Source organism: Plasmodium relictum (genome assembly GCF_900005765.1).
Source record: "Plasmodium relictum strain SGS1 genome assembly, chromosome: 12".
Classification (NCBI taxonomy): domain Eukaryota; phylum Apicomplexa; class Aconoidasida; order Haemosporida; family Plasmodiidae; genus Plasmodium; species Plasmodium relictum.
The window spans coordinates 1783085-1800664 of NC_041690.1; the positions used below are offsets into that span (position 1 = coordinate 1783085).

Consider the following 17580-nt stretch of genomic DNA (forward strand, 5'->3'; position numbering starts at 1 on the left):
TTATATTTTTCAAATTTTTTTATAAATCTAAAAAAATTAAAAAGAAACTTTTCTCAAAATATGTTTCAAATTTTTAATTTTATCTACTTTTTATTCTATTCTTTTTTATTATATTTTATACTTTATTTTTTTTTTTTTTTTTTATAGATTTATTGTTTTAAAGTAGCTAATGAAACCTTCCAATTTTTCAATTGTTTTACATTTTTAAAAAAATTTCATAAAAATTGAAAATTACTTCATTTAAATTTAGTAAAATTTTTGAAACTTAATTATAAATGTTACGTATACTTAAAAATATTTTATAAAAATAAAAAAATTTATTAAAATCGCTACTTTATGATATAAACTTTTCTTACATAATAATAAAATAATTCTTTAAGGATATTCTATATTTAAAAAATAATAAAGTAAATTTTTTTTTTTTTACTTATGTATTGTTTTATAAAAAAAAATTATTTATTATTATTTATTTTTTCTGCATTACATCTTATCAAATTTAAAAGAACATTAATAAAAAAAACATAAAATAAAAAAAGAATAAAAAATAATCCAAGATTGCATAAGTATTTTAGTTTCATAATTTTTTGCTTTTATTTCTGAGAAAAAAAAAAAGAGTTGTAAAATTTTTTTTTAACTATTTAAATATTTTTTAAAGAAATAATTCAAATAGTTAAAAAAAGAAATATTTTAAAAGTATCACTGTTACTATTTTTTGATACTCCTAATTTTTATAGGTTTTAAATATCTTTCCTTTTTAAGCATAGAATATTTTAAAAAATAAAACATATATTGGGAAAAAAAATTTTCATTTTCATTTTTTTTTTCTTATTTCAAATGTTTCTTTAAATGAATTATAACTTTGAGTAGACATATGTTAAATAATTATTAAAGAGATTCATATAATTTTAGTAATAATATTTATCATTTATTTTTATTATAGAAAATTTTCAGATTAAATATTTTATGTAGATAAATATATTTTATTATTTTTTAATTATTTTCAAAATTTTAACAGTTTAACAAAAATAATAAGAAAATGAAAAAAAAAAATTCAAATATATATATATATATTTCATATATATTTTTTTATTTCAAAGAAGAAAATAGTAAAAATATGTATGAAATATAATTTTGTTTCGTAGGAGTAAATTCTTATAATTAATTTAAAGGATATTGTAGTTCATTAGAATATAAGTGTATACAAATCTTATTACATGTACTTCTTTTTTTTTTTTTTTTTTTTTCTCAATTAAAAAATATTATATTTTTAAAACAATTTAGTTATTTCCTTTTTTTAAATCTAAATAAATAAAAATATACATATATAATAATGTTAAAATAAAAAGAAATATAAAACAAAATGATTTCATAACGAATATCCTAAAAAGACAAAATGAAAATTAAAAACGTTGTGAATAATAACAATAATGTGTTTAATTCTTTTTGTACAGAATCAGAAGCAAATATATTAAAAAACTTTGTTCACATTAATACATTAAAAGAAAATAATAAAAAAAAAATTTTTTATAGCTATTGTATTGCTGATGGTTATAAATACAAAATTATTATTAAAAAAAAAAAAGATTATTTAAATAATTTAAAACTTCTTATTTTATCATTGGATCACCCACACATAATTAAATTAATTCACTTTTGTGAATTGGATTCTTCATTCATGTGCGTATTTGAGTTTTTTACAGGTTTTTCTTTTAAATAAATAATATAATATCTAAATTATATTAATTTCTTCTTTTTTCAAATTTATTTCTATTTTAAATATTTTTTATGTGTTTAAAATCTTATATTTTTTATAGATATAAATTTATATACATCTATAAGTTTTTCTGCAAAATATGATGAAAGAAAAATAAAAAAAATAATATATCAGGTTTAGTACAAAAAAAAAAAATAATATTTTTTTTTTATATATTAAAGTGTATGTAAATATAATATATAAATACCTTTATGTTTTATATGTATTTCTTTTGTCAAAGATTATTTTAATTGTTAATTATTTACACTCAAATAATTTAGCACACAAGTAATGAAAAAAAAAAAAAAAAGGAAAAGAAATACTATGTAATAATATTATTTCATATTTTTATTAACAATATAAATAATATGATTTAAAAGAAAACTAAGTCCTCATAGCTTTCTTATAAAGACTTTAAACAATGAAGTAATGATTAAATTGGATGATGTCTTTAAAATAAAAACCGTTTCTGCAAAAAGTTGTTGCCATACTTAAAAAAAAAAATAACTTAAAAAAAAAATTATATATCTGAATTAATAGTTTTTATTTTCAAAATTTTTTTTTTTTGTATATTCAGTAAACTCAAAGAGAAAAAGTCTAAATGTCTATAGTGTTGGTGTAATAAGTAATAATATAAAAAAAAAAAAATGAATTTAAATTCTTTATAGAATTGAATTATTTTATGTACTCTTCTAAAATAAATCATTAAATTAAACTCTAATAATATAATAAAGTAAATATTAAAGAATTTTTATTGTAACTTTTTTAATTTGTAGTGTATTTTTTGGTGTGTGGAGAATTCCCATTTTCATATTTTGAAAACGATGAAAAAAAAATTTTGTTTGAGAAAGAACTGTTAGATTTTACTTAGTAGAAAATTATAAAATAAATAAATATATAAATTAAAAAAAAGCAAATTTTTATATTTTTTTTAATTTATTTTTTTTAATAGATGGAAAAAAATTTCATACAAAGGTCTAAATTTTATAAAAAAGATTTTACTTAGTGATTTCAGGTTATTGCTTTAAGAATATTAATTTTAATTTTCTTTTAATAAAATTTTCCTTAAAGTAATATAAAGTATCATATATAATTTATAAATTATATTTTATTTAAAAGTTCAATGATTACTATAAAAGAAGCACTAGATCACGTAACTCAAAAAAAAAATAATTTTTTTCATCTTGTAAAATGTCTAAATTTTGTAAAAAAAAATTACATTATTGTTAATATATTTTTTTTTTTCTTTTTTGAAGGAATGGTTTAAAGAAGATATTAAACAAAATATTTACATAAATTTTGACATATTAAAGAAGTTAATAAAATTTTCTTTTTTTTTCTTTTTTTATAAAAATTAGTTTATAATGATTCTTTTTATCTTTGTTCATATGTGAAATTTTTTTAGTATTTATGACTTTTGGAAAAAAAATACATTTAAACGTTATATATTAAATAGCATTGCTAAATTTATTATAAAAGAAGATATATATAGTACAGCTAAAAATAAAATTACTTATAAGTTTTATTATATATCCCTTTAATTTTTATAACATATATAAATATCATGTAATTAATTTTTCTATTCAACTAATTATACTCATTTTCTATCATATTTTCTTTTGTAGATTATAACTATATATTTTTCTATTTTGATATTATAAAAGAAGGTTCAATAAAATATGAACAATATTTCATAATAATGAAAAAATTAGGTCTATTAGATGCAAATGTAATATTTTTTTTTTTTGAAAATTATTTATCATTAATTATTATGAAGATACTCATAATTATATTTTATTCCATTAGATAAAAGCATCGTTCAATGGATTAGATATTTCGAAAGTTGGTCTAATACAATTTAGTAGTAAGTAAATTTTTCTTTTAACTACCTAAAAATTTTGCTTTTTTCAAAAATCTTTTAAAACGTTGACGTTTTTTTTTTTAGATATTATAGCTAGTCTCCTAAATAGTTTTATAAAAATTGACAAAAAAATTATTTTAAAAATTTTTAAGAAAATAGACTATAATAACGAAGGTAACTTATTTTTTATTTTCATATTCTTCATCTTTATTTAAATATTTCATGTTGTACTGAGCGTCATTTTTTTTACTTGGTAATTAGGAATAATAACTAAAAGAAAATTGTATAAACTTTATAATATAAAAACTAAAAATGAAATAAGCTTCAACGATAAAAAAAAATATAGTAAGATTTTATTATATCATAATTTTTTTTTTTTGTAAATAAGTGTGAATTTATATTTATTATTTAAATTATTGCGGTTCTTTTTTGTATTTTACTATGTACACAGACAAATATAATTATTATATATTGTTATATTTTTTTATCTGTTTTAATTTTGTTAGATGTTCTTTCTAATATAATAGTTCTTTTTTTCATTAATATAAATATTCTTAATTCTATGTTGCTAATTTATTACCATTTCTTACTATTTTTTTTTTTTTTTTTTTTTATAGCATTTGAGGAATTCTATAACTATATTTGCAAATAATATATTCTATATCTTTTTTTTATTTAAAATTATTTTATTCCATATTCATATTGTAAAAAAAAAAAAAACATTTATAGTAAAATAAAAATACACAAAATATGTGAATAATAATAATTTTTTTTAGATATATTAAAAAAAAAAATAATATCTTTTCTTTTTTTAATTTTTAATTCTCTTTATTTCCTATAGATATTATTTTCTTAATTACTAAACAAAAATACTATTACTACTTTAATTATTACTTGTTTTACTTTTTATTCTTATTTATTTATTTATTTATTTTTTTTTTTTTTTTCCCATTATAAATATATTTTATTACCTGTAATTTATCATTTTACATAATGCAAAAAAAAAAAAAAAATAATTTTTTTCCATTTATTCATTTTTCTTTTTACAAATATGTTAAAAGTTAATTTTTATTTAAATATAAGTCTTATGCATTATTAATCACTTTTATAATATACATATTATTTTTTTTACTCCCGATACCTTAATTTTTTTATTTTTTTTATTTTTTTATAATAAAATAAAAAATTAGAAGCTTATATATAATTAATCGAAACAATTAACTTTTTTTGAGAACTCTCGTATCTTATTCCTTGAATAAAGTGTGAGTTGTGTGCATGAAGTAAATAAAATTTGGAAAAAAAAAAAATTGTTTTAAATAAAAAAAAAAAAAGAAAAATAAAGAAAAAAAAAGAAAAATAAAGAAAAAAAAAGAAAATGTATATGCAACCAATTTTTAATGGGATAACTTACAATTAATATTTTCTAGTAATAAATTTCATTGAAATTTTTATAATACAAGAGATAAAAAAATAAAAAAATACATTTATTACATATATAATTATGATTTATATTATATATGAAGTAGTATATAAAAAAAATATTAAATTTATTTAATGTTCTAGATTTTTTTTTTTTTTCTTAAACTAATATTTATTTTCTTTAAAAAAAATAAGAATACAAATTGAATGTAATTAGAGAAATACTATTTTACCTTTAATAAATTTTTTTTTTTGTAAATATTTAACATTTTTAAATATTCTAAAATGGCATTTAATAAATTTTTTTTATTATTCATACTTTTATCATTTTTCAAAAACTGTTATTCTCAAGATGTAATTGAACTAACTGATGCAAATTTTGAACAGTTAACACAAATATCAACAGGAAATACCACAGGTACTTTTTTTTTTTTTTTTTGGAATTAGAAAAAGATGTATATATATATATATATATATATATATATATATATATATATATATATATATATATATATATATATATATATATATATATATATATATATATATATATATATATATTTATTTATTTATTATTCTATTCCTTTTTGTCTATATTTAATTTCTTTGAGACGAAAATAATTATAAGAGTTCTAATTAATATGTAATTTTCTTTGTACACTTTTTATGTATATATATATATTTTTTTTTTTTTTTTTTTTTTCTAAATAGGATCATGGTTTATAAAATTTTATGCACCTTGGTGCTCCCATTGCAAAGCTATTAGTAAAACTTGGATTCAATTGGCTGCTGAATTAAAAGATCAAATAAATGTAGCTAGAATTGATGTAACTGCGAACTCAAAAACAAGAAAAAGGTTTAAAATAGAAGGTTTTCCAACTTTAATATTTTTTAAAAACGGAAAAATGTATGATTACAAAAATCATGATAGATCTTTAGAGGCATTTAAAAATTTTGCTTTAGAAAATTATAAAAATTTCAAAGCATTAGATCCTCCTATGCCTCTTACCTTTATTGATGTACTTAAAGATTTTGTTTTCGAAACACTATCAAATATAGACAGAATTTATAAATATGCTTTTCCATCGTTAGCTGTTATATCTTCTGTATCATTTTTAATTGGTTTACTTTTTGGTTTTATTTTGTTAAGATGTTGTAAGAAAACAAAAACTATATCAACAAAAACTAGATCATCACAAAAAAAAAAAGACTAAAATAAAAGGTTAATACCTTCAATAAAAGGATAGGATATTGAGAAAAATAAAATAATATTAATAAATTTAAATTAATGCATATCCACTAAGAAATAATTCTAAATAAATTCAAGATATATAAACCAGGTTACAAATAAAATCTACCAAAAAAAAAAAAAAAAAATTTAATAAAATTGTATATATTTAATTGATGTCTTCGAAAAGTTAAAAAAAATAATGGATACAAAAAAATTATAAAAAAAAAAGTTAATCTCTTTATACATTAATATTTGAAATATTTTTTTCATTTTTTTTTATATATTTATTTTTTGCATTTATTACGTATATCTATATTTTATACTTTTTTTTTTTTTTTTTTTCTGTAGATGATGCATACAATAATTTATAAAAAAAGAAAAAATTAAAAACACCATATATTTTTTTATGTATGAAAATAATATTTTAAAACATTTTCATTTTATTTTACAGTATTTTTTTTTTCCCCCATATTCCATAAAAAAAATTCAACATTAAAAACTATCTGTTTTATGCATAATGGTTAATATATTTCATCAAATAGAGTTTAGTTCTTTTGTATTTTTAATTTCAAAGTACATATGAATAATTTTTTTTTTTTTTTATTAATTAGAAAGTGTTTTTAAGTTCTATAATGTTATATTTCACTAAAATTTAAAAAAAAAAAAAAATAGATTCATTTAGTTATATATATTTTATATTTGTAAATAGGAAAATTAAAAATAAAAATAAAACGATAACAATATGAAATTTTAAATAGAATTATTCTAAAAAAATTTCAAATTAGAATAGATTGTCAATAATATGTATTCACTACAAAAACATAGCAATTTAAAAAAAATAAATTTTTTAAAAATAAAAGTTTTTTCTAAGGAATTTTGTTTAAAAACAATAAAAGGGTTTTAGTTTTAATTTTTTTCAAATATTCTGCAAAATTTAACAAAAGTGAAAATTATAAGAAATAATATGGCATTATAAAAAAATATAATTTAATTTCGTATAAATTTAATAACAAAGATTACATAAACTATCTATTATATTGATAAATTTTTAAAATAATATATACTTTCCTTTTTCTTTTTTTTTGCGTTTTAAAATAAAAATTATATATAATATTATATATATTTGTAAATTTTGCGATTAAAAGTTTGTCAATTAAATTTTAAGAAGTGTCATTTTTTTTTTTATTCATAAAGTACATTTTAACAGTAGACATTTTTTCCCCATTATTTTCATAAAAAAAAAAAAAAAGAAATTATTAATTCTCTCTCTTTTATATTTTTTTGCTTTTTCAAAAGATTCTATAATGCATATAATAAATATATATATATATGCATAAACAAATAGTATACCATTCAAATCAGTATATTTATTTTTAAAAAATCTTCAATGCCAAAAAAAAAATTTAACTCTATTATAAAAATTAAACTTTCATACTTTTTATTTATTCTAATATAAAAATATATATTACATGTATTTACGGAAGTTACTTGAATAGTTATCACTTTCGTCTATATTTTTAAATCTATTCCTAGAGTTATATTTATTATTAGACATCTTACTTATGTCAGTAATATCTTTATTGTTGTAAATATAGCCCAATTTACTATTAGTTTTATCAAAATCATTTGAAAAAGGGTTCATTTGATTGGGAATTGAATAATAACCACTATTCGCATACGTATTGTTACTATTTGTATTATTTGAGTTTATATTCATATTTAAGTTTCTATAGTTGTAAAAATCATTTTTTAATAAAAAAGGATCATAATTATTATTATAACTATTATTTGAAGAAAAACGATTAGAATTATGTGGATAGAAAAATTCACTTATAGTTGCATTATCTTCATTTACTATCTTATTATTTTCTGAATTATCATGTAATTTATTAAAGTTTAATGTATTAGAAGATGGAAAAAAATTAGGATTTTTTCCATCATTCATAATATTATCATCCTCTAAATTAAATATATTTGAATCTTTATTTTGCATTTGTTTTGAACTTGTATTATTATAAGAATACATATTATTTGAACAGTTATCTAATGCTTCATCCTTTTTAAAAATATTTATTTTCTTTAAATATGACCACTTTTTTTCTGATTCATTTTGTTTCTTATCATATATGAAATTAGAAAAATTGGAATCCTTATTTATATAATATTCATTATACATATCATTTTCATTATATTTATTTGATTTTAAATTATAAAGTATATTATTATGAGGATTATATGTAGTATTTATGTTTCCAATTGGAGAAGTAAAAAAGCTTCTCGATGTACTTTTTATAGGAGTCTTATTTAAATATTCATCATTATTTATATAATTATAATTTTTTAGAGAATTTGTGTAATCTTTATAATCAATTAATTTATTTTTATTATTTAAGAGATAGCTATCACCGTTTTCTGATAAATATTCCTTTTCCATTAATTTTCCTTTTTTTGTTAATTCTTTATATGGATTTTTATATAAATAAGGGTAATCATTTTCATTAATATTATATAAAAATATATTTTTTTGATTCTCTAGTACTTTTAGTAATTTATCATCTGTTTTTTTAAAATAATCTTTCATTTTAGTTACTCTATTTAAAGAATTATAAGATGAATATATAAATGAATTTTTAATTGTTGCCCATTTTATGAATAAAAAATATTCATTTTCGTTAGACTTAGTATTTATTACATATACATGTAATGGAAAAAAAACTTTCCTATGATTTTTAATAATATATAATAAATTGTACTTAATATATCTCACTGATTTCTTTGTGTTTATATAAATATAATCATTGTATATTTTCCATTCATCTTTTAGAATACTCTCTTTTTTTAAGGATGATGAATGTAGTGTTTGTAGAGTATTGTTTTTATTTGTAGATGTATTTTTTAATAAATTTATTGTGTCTTCATCTAAGTATACATTTTTTCTTATTTTATATATATATACATAATCCGTTTCTGTATCCAGAGCTATAAGATGCTTATGATCTGATTTTTCAATTGTAAAAAATCGGATACTTAAGAAATTATTATGATCATAATCATCGGTACAACTATAATATCTAGGCAATAATACATTTATTACGTTTTCATTTTTTAGATTATATAAATACTTTTTAACATCATTTATATAATTTATAAAGAAATTTTTCAAAGAAAAATCTTTTTTTGTATCTTCATTTTCTAAAACATTTTCCATATTTTCATCTCCACTATCAGGTATATATAAATTATTACTAATATCTTTAATAGTAGAAATGTAGTTATTAAAATCTTTTATATTAATATATAACAATTTTTCAAAGTTGAAATCTTCATCTTCTAAATTATTACCATTTTCTATTAGCTTTTCCATTGTCTTTATATGCTTCATATTATTTTCTATATCATTAATGTTATCTTTTAAAAGATCATCTATTTCCTTACTTTTATTATTTACCATACTTTTATGGATATCAGAATTTAAATCAATAATAATGAAATTACAATTATATTTGTAAAAGTAATCATTCGTTTGATTTTTTTGTTTTTTCTTTTTCTTAAAAATATTTCTGTCACTTTTTTTTTTTTTTTCTATTTCACCAGTATACAAATAAATGCAATTACTATACAAATGATACTCACAAATAGAATTAAAATATATGGATTGATTTATAAAAAATGTTTTTACTAATGAAAAATTGTTAAAACCATCATTTTTAAAATTTTTTTCATATATATAAACATTCCCCTTATTGTTAAAAACAGAATATGAATTATTATTTAGCCAGATAAAATTAACAAATTGAGAATTATAGCATGTATTTGTAATTTCATATATAGAAAAATAAAAGAAATTACATAAATATAACGTTTTACTTGTTAGTATTAAACAATAAAAACCATTAGGTGCAAATAAAATTTTGATTATCGATCCATTCAAAAAAATTCTTTTGTTTAATTCGTATGAAAATTTTTTATTTTTTTTTGAATAATAATCTATTAATAAATCACAATGACTAATATTACTATATACAATTTTACCATATATATATTCTAATTTACCAGTATTATAACCAAGAACAAAATTATTTATCAAATTACAATTATTTGAATTATTATCAAAACATACACAAGTGACATATTCACAATTATTGTTATTTTCTTTCATTAAATAAGAAGGAGAATTATAAATATAATTTCTTAAATCTGATAATCGCATCAATTCTCTTTTGTTGCCTTCCTTATTTTCAGTTATATTTTTATTATTTATAATACACTCATTACTCTTTCCCGAAGAAAAATTTTGAGAAAAATCGTTTACATCAAATAAAAACTGTTTTGGATTTTCATCATTAATGACTATATCTGGGTATTTTTTTTTTATGTTTTTTAAAATATTTGATACTAAAATGTCTGTATATTTTATGTGCTCTCGTTTTTCATAACCTAAAATTAAATTGCTGACTTGTACTCTCTCATTTTTTATTTCTATATTTCCAATAACATTATTAAAATTATTTTCTAACTGCTTAAAATTAATAAATATCATTTGAGCTTTACCTGAAAAAAGGATATCTTGAACTAATTCCCCTTCCTCATTTATACTATTTTCAAATTTTTTTAAAAATTCAGAATATTCACTATTAGAATTTACTTTCTTGTCTTTATTTTCTGAATATAATTTACCTACAATTAAATTTTTTATTTTTTTAAAATACTCTATGAAGTTTACACTTTTATTTTTTTCATTGCTTAATATTTTTTCTAATTCTTCTTCTTGATCCCTTATTTGTTTTAATTTGTAATCGTAGTCAAAATTATGAATAAATGGAAGAATAGAAGATAATATAATAATACCATTATCGTTAGTATTGTAATTGCAATCTACACAGTTATAAATAAAATAAGGAGCAAAATATTTTTTTTTTGAAAGAAAATTATGATCAATTAATTTGGTATCTTCTGTTTTTTTCAAATATTTCATATATTCTTTTACATTTCTATCAAAATAATTAGTAAAGGAATAATTTTTTAAATAAGGATAATCTAAAAAGTCATAATGAAATAATTTATTTAAAAATAAAATAATGTTTTTTATGCTATGTTTTAACGAAAAAAATATGTTAGATATATTTCCTAAAATGTTATCTGATACAACTATATTTTCAATTAAATTGTTTTTACTTTCCTCTGATGTGTATTTTATTTTCATCTTTTCTATTTCTTTATCTTCTTCTTCTTGTTCTTTTTCTTCTTTATTTATTTTTAACTTGTAATATGCATTATCATTTAAGTAAATGTATTCTTCATTTTCCTTTATAATATTTCCTGATAACTTTTTAGGTTTCTCCTCAATTTGATAATAATTATTTTCTAGATCAGTGTGATTTGTTATATATTCATAAACATTTCTTTTATTAGCATGAATATAATATACTATTTCATTAACTTTCGTTAACTCATTAATATTGTTTTTTTTCAAATCTTTTTCTCTTTTTTTTTGCTCTTTTTCAATTTCATTCTTTAATTTTTTTAAATAAATTAATTTTTCTTTTTCAAAACCATTCGTTCCATTGCCGTATTTATCAAATTTACTTTTCATAAAAAGACTTTTTTCAAAATTTTCATTGTCAAACAATATATCATCATTTTTTCTTACTGTATCTTTATTGAATATATAGTCATTGGTTCCATCTACTTTGTGAATTCTTTTCATAAAATCATATTCCTCATGAAAATCATTCATTGTAATACATACACTTTAATTGATTTTTTATTTTATTTTATTTGCTATTTTTTTTTTTTTTTTTTTTTTTTGTGTTTTTTGCTTTATTTTATTCTATTTAGTAACTTTTTTTTTCTTAAATTGAAGCATTTAAAATATGAAAAAAAAAATCATTTATTATAATTTTCATTATTTTTATTTTAACATATTTAAATCACACTTCTTTAAATGTAATATAATTAAAAATGTTGTATCAAATAAAAAAGTATAAAAAAAAAAAAGCTTAAAAAATTAAATGACATAAAATACAATGTTAACAATAAAAGGAATATGAATAAAGAATAAATAAAAATTTAAATAATATGTGTATTACTAAAATACATATACAATTTTTTTTTTTTTTTTATGTATGTTTATTTGGATACTGAAAAAAATATAAAAAAAGTAATAAATTAAAAAATTATAATAAATATATAAAATTTTGTAAAAATAAAATAAAATAAAATAAAAAATATAATTATTTTTTTTTTTTTTTTTTTTTTGGGAATCATATAATAAAAATACAAATTGAGATAGAACTACAAAAAAAAGAATTAAATAAGAATGCATATTACATATTAATTTTTTTTTTTTTTATTATTTTTTAAACTTATTGTGTTACATAAATATAAATTTATATGAAATAGTAAAGAGCTAATTTTTTATTTTATAAAATGTAAAATAAAAATAAAAAAATTAAGAAAATGGAAAACTAAAATTTTTTTTTATATTTGATAAAGAATTTGGATGAAAGCTTGAATTCTTTTATTTTTTTTAAGAAATATTATATTTCTTTTTTTTTTATATTTGTTTAGTTTTGTGTGTTTTATCTTTTCCCCTTTTTTTTTTTTTTTTTCAGGAAGGTTTTTTATTAATATTATATATGTTTACATTTTTTTTTTTTCGATGAATCAACACTTTATTAAATATTTTTGTTCTAGAAAAATAATAAGGAAAAAATTATATAATTTTTGCGATGAACAAAATTATATAAATAATTTAATTAAAATATATATATACAATAACTTAGAATCAAAAATATATAATAAAAAATATAATGAAAACATAAACAGATATGTTGGTCAAATAATAAATCATTTAAAAGTTAACAAAGACAATTCTAACATTTTATTTTCTTTACAAACTATTTTGGATATATTTTTTTTTAATTATTTTAATTTTAATAATAATTATAAAATACTTTTTCTTTACAATATACTGAAAATTAATAATGAAAAATATTTTTATTTAAAAGAAAGAACTGAAAGAAAAAAGGAAATTTTAAATAACTTATGTAAAATAATATTAAAATATAATTTAAACTATGTTTATAAAGTAAAATACCAATATATAAATTTTTTTTTTCAATTAAATAAAGATAGAAATAGATATTTCCCTGAAGAAAAAAAATATTTAAATTATTCAATTGTTCCTCTTTTTAACAAAACATTTATAGAAGATTTAATAAGCAATGCACAAAACATAAAAGATCTATGTATTATTATTTTTATAACAAAAAATATCCTTTCTATACATAAATTTGATTATAGCAGAATATTAGACCAAGTGTTAAGACAATTTTATATATATATAAAGAGAATATCTCTATATAATAATATTAATTCAAATAATTGTGTAATATCATTGAATGATAAAAATATATTACAAGGAAATAAAAACATAAAATTACGAGATATCATATATATTATTTATCAAGTTATATTTCTTAAAAACAGTGTTAAAAACCATTTTCTCTTTTTCAAAATACTTGATAAAGTTAATTATATTTATATGCATAATAATGTAAAAAGTAATAATTTTAATTTGAAAAATTTATATTTATCAAATAAAGACATTGAACAATTACTCTTTTTATTTAATAAGAGTTTCTATTTTAAATTTTATTTTATTCCAATTTTAATAAATCAATTTTCTTTGAGGCTGTTTTCCCAGAATCCCTCAATTAATTTTATGTATAAATTATTTAAACAAGTTTATAAAAACAATAATATTTTATTTCCCATCGATTTTTGTGATGCTACATATTTAGAATTTTTAAGAAAAACAGATTCTAATAATTCCCTCCAGACATTTTTCCAAGCTTTATGTATTAAATATTTGTTAAAAAAAAAAGTATTTAATGAAGAATCAAAGTATTTTTGCATCTATTTAAGTAAGAACAAATTTCCTTGTATAAACTATTTTATCTTTTTTAAAAATACAATAAATAAAATAATTTTTCATTCTTTTAATCTTTTTATATCAAAATTGAAACAAAAACATATATGTATAAAAAAAAAGGCCAACACTTTTTTTCAAAAATATTCAGATAACTATATTTATGATTTTTCAAAAAGTAAGTATTTTTATTTAATTTATATTAAAAGAATTATTAAAAAAGATAAATATATGAAAAACAAATATATTTTAAGAAAAAAAAAAAAGAAAAAATTAAAGTAAAAACATAAAAACAAAAACAAATCTCTTCTTTTTTTTTACATTTTTCATTTTTAATTATAATGCAATATTAAATACATAAAATTCCTTTTTTATAATTAAAATTTATAAAAAAGTCTTCATTTTTTTTTTTTTTTTTTAAACTTCTCATGTAATATATAAATATAAGTAAATAATGTAAATTAATAAGCAAATAAATTTTATAAATAACTTTTTATAAAATGCATATTAATTTTGATATTAATATGTACTTGTAATTAACTATCAATAAGATAAATATATGATTAAACTATAAATACTATTAAAAAAAATAAATAATAAAATATAATAATAAAAATATATAATTGGGATTAGTAATTAAAAAATAAAAAACAAATAATATTAAAATTAGAAATACAAAGTATATATATATATGTTTTTATTTTTTAAGATGATCAGCAATTTCCTTTAAGCTATGATAATACTTCATATTATTTTTTACATTCTCAAATTCCTATTTAAAGAAGGGGAAAAAAAAAAAAAATAGTACATAAGTTTAATTAATTCATTTTCTTAATTTTTTAATAAATTTTTTTTTTTTTTAATTTAGTACTCTTTTTAATAGTTGTAACTCTTCTAAGATCTTGATATTTTTTGTGGTTATTATCCATTTATTGGCACCTATAAGGATAAATAAAAAAATAGAAAATGAACAAAAAATATTAAAATAAACTAAGAAAATTATAATTAACTTACTAAAAAAAGAAAAAAAAAACTCAAACATTAAAACATTAATTACAAACTTTTTTCTGAAAAAAGTTAAAATTTTTAATGCTTCTTGTATAGAATATGTTCGACAAGCAGCAACCAAAACTTTATGTTTTGAAAAATAATCCAGTAAAGATAAAGTACTCTGTGGACTAAAATTTTTTAATATATTAAAAAAATATTAGAAAGATTTATTAATTATTTTTAAATATATAAAAGAAATACTATTAATCTACAATATACTAAGTATAATAAATAATTTACAATGTTTTCATAATTTTTTTTTAATTTTTTTTTTTTTTTATTCCATATATTACTCATTATTTATTATATTCATTAAGGCATCTTTATATTTGAATTTTTTAACTAAATTGTTTATTTTATTATCAGTATATGAATATCGTTCCATCTAAAAGGAAAATAAAAAAAATAAAAATTTTATATAATTAAAGAAAAAGAAAACTTTATATATATTTTTAAATATATTAATACTTCAAAATTATTCATAGAGTTAGTATGTTTATTTTTTGCCTTTTTATTTTTTCCCTTCTCATTATAAACTTCAATATACCATGTCCCTTCTCTAATTTGTATTAAAAATATAAAATTAAAAAGTTAATAAATATAGTAAACTATATAAGAAAAAATAACTATTTTAAGTTATATATTTTATTTTTTTTTCTTTAAACTTACACTTCTCCTAATACTAATATATCATTAAAAACATCAACAGATTTGGGAGATTTAATAAAATTAGCTATGCTTATAATTTTTATATTCTATAAAGAAAATGTAATAATTTTTTTTATTTACAAGGTAATTTTTATTTTTAATTAACATGATACTAATAAATATGTAACAAAAATGTGCAATATTAAAAAAATATAAAAATCCATATATTTAAAAAAAAAATACTAAAAAAAGTAAATATAAATCTTAAACTTGTATAATTCTATTGAAATTATACTAACCTGTGAGTTTTTATGAAAAGGGTCAATAAAATATATAGATTTATCTAAACTTGCTGCTACAAGATAACTTTTAAAAACACTTAGATAAAAAATTGTCTTGGTAGAAACTATAATATCTTTAATGAATTCAAAATTTTTTAAATAATAAAGCTTGATTATATTTTTAACTGATAAAACTAAATATTCATTTTTAAAAATAAATAAATAATCTACAGGTTCATTTAATTCTAAATTATTTGAGCATTTGTTTAAGCATAAGTCATATATATAAACATAACCATCATAACTTGAACTAATTAAATAATTACTGTTGTTAATACAATTATATAAACAAATACTAGTAACATTATCAATATGATAATCCAACGAGTATTCACATATTCCTTTCCATATATTCCAAATTTTTATAGTAAAATCTCGAGAACATGAATATAAGGTTTGGAAATTTGAACTAAAAATTAAATCATTAATTGCTGATTTATGTCCTTCTAATTTTTTTATTCTATCAAAGCAAAACATTCCTATCAATTCTATTTCACCGTTTTCTAATCCAACACCAAGCATTTTATCATCCCTAAATTTTAATTTACTCACATTTTCTTTGCATTGATATTTTTTATCTAAATTTTCTCCTTTTATATTATTTAATATAACCTATCGAAAAAGAAAACCAAATAAAATTTGAAAAATATATATACATATATATATATATATATAATTTTATTTAATATCATGTTTTTATTTTTATCGGTAAATGTAGAATAATTCATTTTATAAAAAAAATACGTATAAACTTATATATTAAAAATATATAAAATTAATATATATATTCTTTTTAATTTATTTGTTTAATATCGTTATAATATTTATTTATTATTTTTTTTTTTTAAATTACTGTATTGTTGTAACTAATAGCCACATATTTATTGCAAATACTAATTGATTTAATACTAGTATTTTCATTTCCTGATTTTAAAATCTTAAAATCAAATAAATAATCGTTTGTTTCATTTATTTTTTTTCTTTTCCGTATCAATTCAAGAGGTAGGAAAAATGACATGTTTGCTTAATTATATGTATTAAATAAAACCAATTGTTATTAATTAAAATGTTTGTAAAAAAAAAAAAAAAATTATGTAGATTCAAATATATTTATTTATTTATATATTTTATTCATTTTTCTTCTATTATCAATTTTTTTTTTTTATTTATTCTTACGATCTTTTAAAAGTTATTTGCTTTAATATATATTCAATTTTTTTTTTTTTTTAAATCATATTTTTATAAAAATAAAAAAAACTAAGCATATATATTTTTTTTTAATTACATCTTTTATTTTTTCTTTTTTTAAAGCTATATTCTTTTTTTTTTTTTATTATCTTACTT

General features: G+C 16.4%; 5 protein-coding genes across 5 annotated transcripts; 3 read left to right on the forward strand and 2 right to left on the reverse strand.

The window, feature by feature from the left end:
* Nucleotides 1-1393: 1393 nt before the first annotated feature.
* On the forward strand, nucleotides 1394-4266 carry PRELSG_1245200 (protein kinase, putative; the record flags this gene model as incomplete). Its single annotated transcript, XM_028678258.1, has 15 exons — nucleotides 1394-1700; nucleotides 1815-1888; nucleotides 1995-2041; nucleotides 2134-2234; nucleotides 2331-2378; nucleotides 2530-2593; nucleotides 2706-2768; nucleotides 2873-2939; nucleotides 3010-3068; nucleotides 3159-3244; nucleotides 3379-3482; nucleotides 3560-3617; nucleotides 3699-3788; nucleotides 3876-3959; nucleotides 4232-4266. 15 exons carry the CDS (start codon nucleotides 1394-1396, stop codon nucleotides 4264-4266), a joined length of 1287 nt encoding a protein of 428 aa, XP_028534565.1.
* A 1052-nt stretch (nucleotides 4267-5318) lies between these two features.
* On the forward strand, nucleotides 5319-6247 carry PRELSG_1245300 (thioredoxin-related protein, putative; the record flags this gene model as incomplete). Its single annotated transcript, XM_028678259.1, has 2 exons — nucleotides 5319-5451; nucleotides 5745-6247. 2 exons carry the CDS (start codon nucleotides 5319-5321, stop codon nucleotides 6245-6247), a joined length of 636 nt encoding a protein of 211 aa, XP_028534566.1.
* A 1482-nt stretch (nucleotides 6248-7729) lies between these two features.
* Nucleotides 7730-12001, reverse strand: PRELSG_1245400 (conserved Plasmodium protein, unknown function; the record flags this gene model as incomplete). The annotated part of the gene is made up of 1 exon (XM_028678260.1): nucleotides 7730-12001. The coding sequence occupies one exon, from the start codon at nucleotides 11999-12001 to the stop codon at nucleotides 7730-7732; it is 4272 nt and encodes a 1423-aa protein (XP_028534567.1).
* Nucleotides 12002-12925: 924 nt separating this feature from the next.
* On the forward strand, nucleotides 12926-14479 carry PRELSG_1245500 (conserved Plasmodium protein, unknown function; the record flags this gene model as incomplete). The annotated part of the gene is made up of 1 exon (XM_028678261.1): nucleotides 12926-14479. The coding sequence occupies one exon, from the start codon at nucleotides 12926-12928 to the stop codon at nucleotides 14477-14479; it is 1554 nt and encodes a 517-aa protein (XP_028534568.1).
* A 415-nt stretch (nucleotides 14480-14894) lies between these two features.
* On the reverse strand, nucleotides 14895-17254 carry PRELSG_1245600 (conserved Plasmodium protein, unknown function; the record flags this gene model as incomplete). The annotated part of the gene is made up of 8 exons (XM_028678262.1): nucleotides 14895-14969; nucleotides 15069-15136; nucleotides 15212-15375; nucleotides 15541-15632; nucleotides 15716-15806; nucleotides 15917-16002; nucleotides 16195-16848; nucleotides 17090-17254. The coding sequence occupies 8 exons, from the start codon at nucleotides 17252-17254 to the stop codon at nucleotides 14895-14897; spliced, it is 1395 nt and encodes a 464-aa protein (XP_028534569.1).
* Nucleotides 17255-17580: the final 326 nt, after the last annotated feature.